Source organism: Pituophis catenifer, unplaced genomic scaffold, assembly GCF_029215685.1.
Source record: "Pituophis catenifer annectens isolate HBS135680 unplaced genomic scaffold, rPitCat1.0.hap2 SCAF_10, whole genome shotgun sequence".
NCBI lineage: Eukaryota > Metazoa > Chordata > Lepidosauria > Squamata > Colubridae > Pituophis > Pituophis catenifer.
In genome coordinates this window covers 11554403-11561902 of record NW_027256890.1, presented here as the reverse complement: position 1 = coordinate 11561902, position 7500 = coordinate 11554403, and the positions used below count along the sequence as shown (strand labels likewise).

At 47.7% G+C, this 7500-nt stretch overlaps 1 protein-coding gene across 1 annotated transcript in view; it reads left to right on the top strand.

Moving 5' to 3' along the window:
• FBXW8 (F-box and WD repeat domain containing 8) overlaps positions 1–7500 on the top strand; it is a 61616-nt gene that overhangs the window by 19900 nt on the left and 34216 nt on the right. Inside the window, 4 exon segments of the mRNA XM_070951090.1 lie at positions 763–876; positions 878–928; positions 3243–3331; positions 7241–7315. Of these exon segments, the coding sequence (XP_070807191.1) occupies positions 763–876; positions 878–928; positions 3243–3331; positions 7241–7315 (329 nt within the window).

Below are 7500 nucleotides of genomic sequence, written 5' to 3'. Positions count from 1 at the left end.
GTATTTCTCGGACTATAGACGCACTTTTTTGTCTTCCAAAAGGGGTGAAAATCTCTCTGCGTCTTATAGACCAAATATGGCCCGCCTACCCACCAGCCATTTTTTGGGCCTCTGCACACCCTGTTTTCGGGCCTTTTTTCTGACTTTTTCGGGCCTTTTTTTTTTTTTTTTTTTGCCCATTTTTAGGCTTTTTTCAGCCCGTTTTTGAGGCTTTTGGGGCTTGTTTTTGAGACTTTTTTTCAGCCCGTTTTTGAGGCTTTTTTCGACCCGTTTCCGGGGCTTTTTTCAGCCTGTTTTTGAGGCTTTTTTCAGCCCTTTTTGGGAAAAAATGGGCCGAAAAAAGCCTCGAAAACGGGCTGAAAGGAGCCTCGAAAATGGCTCCAAAAGCCTCGAAAACAGGCCAAAAAAAAAAAAAAAACCCGAGCCGAAAAAACCCCACAAAAATGGGCTGTAAAAAACCTTGAAAATGGGCCGAAAAAAGCCCTGGAAAAAGACTGGAAAAGGGCCGAAAAAAGGCCCCCCAAAAAAGGTAGGCCCAAAAACGTTTTGTTGTTGTTTTCCTCTTCTAAATTTAGATGCGTCTTATAGTCTGAAAAATACGGTACATTTAAGATTTTTAAAAAAAATAAAAATCCTAATTTAACGTTAATGCAGGCCCTGTTTTGGGGTGATGCACACCATGGTTACTGAGAGCATCGTGTTGTTATTTTTTTTTCCCCCTGTGTGAGACTTCTCAGCCATGAGCGTTTGTCCTACTTTTAGGTGAGCCGAACGTGGAAGGTACTGGCTGAAGACCAAGTCCTGTGGTTCCGGCTTTGTCAACAGGAAGGTTATCTGTCTGACAGTCAAATCTCAGACTTCCCCTGTTGGAAACAGGACCCTCCGGGAATGTCGGGAAAAGGAACAGACTCTGAGAGCCAACTGGAAAGTAAGGGAGAAGAACTTCTCATTTCATAATTCCTATAACTGTGATGGCAAACCTATTGCGTGTGTGCCACAGGTGGCACGCAGCGCCCTCTCTGTGGGGCACGTGAGCTGTTGCCCCTGTTCAGCTCCACCACGCATGGGTGTGCACCTTCCCCCAGCCAACTGGTCGTTGGGTCTCTGCTGGGGGGGCGCTGTTCTGCCCCAGCTCCGGATTTCCGAGGATATTAACACACACCAATGGTCCTTATCAAATTTATTAAGTAGCAAGACTAACCAAGACCGGCAAAGGTTGGCAACCAGCCCAGAAAACAAGATACGATAAGACTTTTCCAACAATGCTCTGATGATAATTACAAGTTGTTTCCAGCAAAAAACTTACTAATGGTGTGTGACTTAAATAGGCTAAGGGAGTGGCCAATTATCCTCAAGCCCTACTCTCGGTTAGACCCTCCTCCTGAGTAGCCACTCCTGCCTTTTGGCAGCCCTGCGTGCTCGAGCATTGAGGAGAGGCTCCTCCACTTCGCTCTCTCCACTTGAAGGAGCCTCTGGAGATTCTGAAGGCCCTGGCTGAGTCTCTGTCTCTGGCACCACATCCTCTTTAGCCTCCTCGCTGTCCGACGCGAGTGCCGGCTGTGCAGGCTGCTGGCGCGAGACCACACCAGCCTCCTCGTCATCAGGATCAGCCACGATCCGTGCAGGCTGCTGGTGGGCCACAACAGGCGCCCACACATGCATGCATGGGGGGCGGGGCATGTACAGGGGAATGCACGCACATGCGCAGGCCGAATGCACAGGGGGGTGCACGTATTGCATTTTGGGTTTTTGGGCACGCTTTGGGCACTTGTCCGGAAAAGGTTAGCTATCACTGTCCTATAAGCTTCTCCAAGAGAGATCCAAGCTAGAAATAAGGAGAACAGTGAGAACAATTCATCAGTGGAACAGCTTGCCTTCAGAAGTGATGGGTGCTCCAACAGTGGAAGTTTTCAAACATAGATTGGACAACCATTTGAACCGGGATGATTTAAGTTCTCCTGCCTTGAGTAGGGAATTGGATTAGAAACCTCCGAGGTCCTTTCCTATGTTTCTATGCTCGATAGCAATAGCACTTAGACTTATACACCGCTTCACAGTGCTTTACAGAGTGGTTTATAGAGTCAGCCTCTTGCCCCCAAAACAATCGGGGTCGTCATTTTACCGACCTCGGAAGGGTGGAAGGCTGAGTCGACCTTGAGCTGGTGAGAATCGAACTACTGGCAGTTGGCAGAGTTAGCCTGCAATACTGCATTCTGACCACTTGCGCCATCACAGTTCAGAGATGAGTAGATAGATGATGGATGGACGAACGGATGGATGGACAGCCAGACAGGAGCAATACCAATAGCACTTACACCCATATACCGCTTCACAGTGCTTTCCAGTAACAGTAACAGAGTTGGAAGGGACCTTGGAGGTCATCTAGTCCAACTCCCTGCTCACACAGGAGACCTGTACTAGGGATTCCAACCGCCGAACTGCTGACCTTCCTGATCAACAAGCTCAGTGTCTTAGCCACTGAGCCACCTAGTTCCAGCCCTTTCTAAGCACACGTTTACACAACATATTGCCCCCAACAATCTGAGTCCTCATTTTACGAACCTCAGAAGGATGGAAGGTTGAGTCAATCTCGAGATGCTGGGATACCACTTGAATGTCCAAAGCCACAGTCCTGGGGAGGCAGATTTGTAAGGCAGAGATCCCCAACCCTCAGTCCATGGACCGGCACCCGTCCACAGCATGCCAGAAACTGAGCCGTGCATACAGGCGAAGCCCCATCCATTGGGATGCAGGCAGCATGCAAAAAGACGTCCTCTCCAGTCCGCGGAAATAACTCTCTCCGTGGAACCAGTCCCTGGTGCCCAAAAGGCGGAGGCACCACTGTTGTAGGGGTCCTGAGGGGTTAAGACAGGGATCAGCAACCTGCGGCTCTGGAGCCGCATGTGGCTCTTTTATCCCTCTGCTGCGGCTCCCTGTCGCTGGTCGGCTCCACAATTGATAGGTCTTCCGGTTAGAACAGGTAGAGGAAAAAGGAGGCCGTGCTAGGAGGAGACTCTATGGTGGGGGAACCAGACTTCCGGTCGGCAGAGGAAAACGGATGCCACGCTAGGAGGAAACTCTATGATGGGGGGTGGGGTGGGGGGGGGAACCAGACTTCCGGTCAGCTCCAGAATTGAACGGGGGGCTTCCAGTTAGGGCCTTTGTGGCTCTTTGAGTGTTTTAAGGTTGCCGACTCCTGGGCTAAGACCAAACCTACAGCTTTTCCTTGTCTTGCTCCGCAGAACCGCATCGGGGTGATGAGCCAGTTGCAACACGAAGTCGGGAACATTCTGTGCGACGTGCATTCCTGCAACGGAGTGGTCATCGCTGGGTGAGTTTGGGGCCGAGAACTCATCTAGAATTCTTCTCCTGTCTCCTTGGCCACCTAAATGTTTCTTGTGGATCATTCGTGGTCCAGAGAGTAGAAATGGGAATCGACAAAGCTGTTTCATGAGCTGAATTTTCCAGCTACAGTTCCTAACAGAGTGAAGGGCATATGGGAGATACTGCGGACTGTGGACAGGATATCTAAATCTAAAAGGCATGTAAGGAATTACTTAACATTTAAACCAAGAGTTAACGGTGGCTTACAATATAACTGCCAGTTTAAAAAAACAAACAAACAACTCAAGAGTAAACATGGAGAATCTTACTTCGCTTTAGCTCCAGATAGATCAATAGCTTAATGTTTCTGACCTTGGCAACTTGAAGATGTCTGGACTTCAGCTCCCAGAATTCCCTCTGGCAATTGAAGTCCATACGTTTTCAAGTTGCCGAGAGTGAGAAACACTTGAGCTAGATTGTAGAGTTCGTTTATCTGTTGTGATGACCTGCAATCCAGAGCTGTGGTTTCTTCTTGATTTTTGAGCCTGGTATATTTGGAGAAAAGCAAGAATTTAGATTTGGGGAGATATAACCTACAGATGCAGGCATTCTACATTAAAATACGGAGTCTCCGCTAGTCGTAGTCAACTCTAGGAGGTGGAGGTCATCTCCATTTTAAGGCCACCGAGCCAGGACTGTCCGAAGACATTTCCGCGGTCATGTAGCCAGCGCAAGAATCACCGAGTGCTGTTAACCTTCCCATCGAAATGGTACCTATTTATCTACTTGCATTTGCATGCTTTCGAACAGCTAGGTTGGCAGGAGCCAGCGTGAGGATGGGTGCTCACCCCATCGCGTGGCACCCGGGTCTCGAACCTGAGCTGCCGGCTTTCCAGCTGACAAGCCCAGCATCTTAACCGCCGAGCCGCCGCACTGCCCCTAATTAGGTGTAAATCCAGAACGTCAAACGGGAGCCAAGATGGCTGCTGCTTTTTCCATCGAGGCCCAATTCATTAGAAATTATGTTTTCCCATTGTATACCAATCAAACTGATAAGTTTGATCTCCCCATAACACTACATGAGGACTTCCATAAAGCCATGGCCAAACTCAAATCCTGTTCGCAGCAGTCTTTAAAACCATGATGGGTTGAATTAATATATCAGGCCAACACGAAAGCAGACCAAGTGCTTTCTAACTTACCTTCTATACCCATGTTGGTGAATCTACGGCACGCGTGCCAGAAGTGGCACACAGAGCCATTTTTTTCTGGGCATGCGAGCCGTCGCCAAGCTCACCTGAAACTGTGCATGCGCGTACGGCCCCAGCTGGTGTTCAGGCCTCTGGTGCGCATGCGCGCAATTCAGGAGACCCAGCTGGACTTCAGAGCTCTCCTGCGCATGCGCACGTGTTTGCACATGTGCATGAGATGACTGGTGCACAGTGTGGCACATGCGCAGACAGCATTTGTGTGCGTGCATTGCACGTGTGAAAGCTGCACATGTGGTGAGATTGTGCATGTAATGCTTGCTAGTGCGCATGCTTGAAAGCTGCATGCATACGCAGATGGTGCTGTTGTGCGCGCAGCACATGGGAAGGGAGCCGTGCATTACTGCGGATGGCATGCACACGCAGCGCGCGAAGCGTGTTCCTATTCGGCACTCGGTAAGCAAAAGGTTCGCCACCACCGTTCTATACGAAACAGGACATTTGCATTTTGAACCGGACTATGGTATTCACTTCAAGTTACAGCCACCATTGACCCCCAAATTTCCATTGGTCGTTAAGCGAGTCTGGCGTCCCCCCCCCCCATTGATTTTCCTAATCGGAAACCGCTGGGCAGGTTATAGATGGTGATCATAGTACATCTGTCATAAATATGAGCCAGTTGCCAAACACCCAAATTTTTATCAGGTGACCATGAGGATGCTACAGTGGCCATAAACCCCTTTGTTCAGTGTTATTGTAACTTCAGACAGCCCAGTGGTGGGTTCCTCCCGGTTCCGCCGAGCTGGTAGCAGCGATGATATGACATCATCGAACCGGTTCTGCCCCCCCCGCCCTCCCCCGCGTTATTCTTACCTTTTATTTGGCCCCACCCCCCAATCTATTGCTGCCTCCTGAGTCCCAGCTGATGGCTAGAAAGGCCTTCAAAGGACCGCCCTACAGCTGATCAGTGTTAAAAGGCAGTGCGGTGGTAGACCGGGGCCTCCAAAAACAAATGAGTAGACCAGTACCTGCAAAAATAAATGAGTAGACCAGTACCTGCAAAAACAAATGAGTAGACCAGTACCCTGCAAAAACAAATGAGTAGACCGGTACCTGCAAAAATAAATGAGTAGACCAGTACCTGCAAAAACAAATGAGTAGACCGGTACCTGCAAAAATAAATGAGTAGACCAGTACCTGCAAAAACAAATGAGTAGACCGGTACCTGCAAAAATAAATGAGTAGACCGGTGCCTCCAAAAACAAATGAGTAGACCGGTACAGCTCTGCAAGCAGTTAAAAGCCTGGTAGACGAGTACCTCTGCTAAATCCTAAAGAATTGTCACATGACCATCAAACCACGCCCACAAAATAAGCCACGCCCACAGAACCGGTAGCAAAAAAAAATTAGAACCCACCCCTGCTAGACAGCCCCTAAGCAAATGATTGTAAGTCGAGGACTATCTGTATTAGGTGACAACGGAAGAAAAAATTATCCCGAATTACGGATCAGATTGGAGCTGGATTGGAACTAGATGGACAAGAAAACACACGTGTTTATCAGGAATATATCTTCTATGGAGGTTGTATACTGTTCACGCTTACATTTTAGGCATCCGACATAATTTTTTTTTCCCCCTCCGGCACCTATTTGCAAATTTGAAGAAGCCTGCCAAATAATAATAATAATAATAATAATATTTCTGAACTTCGTCCAACTGGCACGGTGAGATTCCCCGCTCCGTCGCATACTGTTGGACGGGAGTGGTGTAATTCTGGTTTGTTTTTATTCCCGTCCGTTTAAAAAAAATAAAAAAAAAATTATGATTATTAAGCAAGGGGCAAACTTATCGCTGTGGCTTTTAAGTAGAAACGATTCTGCTGTGAAAAGTCGTTAACGGCCAAACGATTTTTAATGCCCGAAGCAGGGCTGGCATTGTAGTTCTAAATATCTCCCCTGTGCTGCGTTTTCTGAGTCATTGAGAGATTTCAACACTCCTGTAATGGCCCATCATTTCTATTTATCACCACCCGTGCTTTATCTGCAATGCAGGGTTTAAAAGGGTGATTTTTTTTTTTCCAGCCTCTGGATGTCATGAACCTCATTAGCCTTGTTTCTACGCTAAAAACAGTAGGGAATTTCAAGAATGGATCCCCCCAGGATAAATCGCTAATCTCCTTACTCTTAACCCTGTACGGGCGGTGTGTTTAAAACGGGGGGGGGGAGAGAGAAGGCCTCCCTCCTCCTCCTTTTCACGGCTTCACGGTCCCCCAAGTCACAACACCAGGCAGCGGAGAGAAAGGGGGTGATGTCATCGGAGCTGTGAAATTGGCTCTGGCCTCCGAATAAATCAATGTATGGCGTTAAGAGCCACACTTCATTTTAAACGATGCCTTTTTTGTGGAGTGGAATTAGAGTCAATTGTCTTGTGTATTTTTTATTTTTTATTTCCAACCCGCTCCCCCCCCCCAATCCCCTTCCAAGGCCAGCTTCTGTGAGTGACTGCTGCTTAAAATAAATCCCCAAAGTCTCCTGTTTGCTTATTTCAGGATAAAAAATCGATTCATGCCTTGTGAAAAGCTAAATGTGATGTTGATCAGGATATTGTTAAAGTAGTACGAGTAACCCTCGGCTTAACGACTGTTCATTTAGTGACCGTTCAGAGTAAAGTGACCTCTGACCGTTTTTCATACTTACGACCGTTGCAGGTCACGTGATCAAAATTCAGGCGCTTGGCAGCTGACTGGGGAAGCTGCAACGGTTGGACGTGGGAAAACTGGTTCGTAAGTCACTTTTTGCAGTGCCTTTGTAACTTTGACCAGTCACAAAATGAACTTTTTAAAGTCAAGAACTACCTATATATACAAGAAGGCATCACTACAAAATTCTGGAGCATTAGGAGAAAATACAGCTGAATGGTTGCAGATTTGACAATACGTGAAAAATTACCCGTTACCAGGGGTGAAAT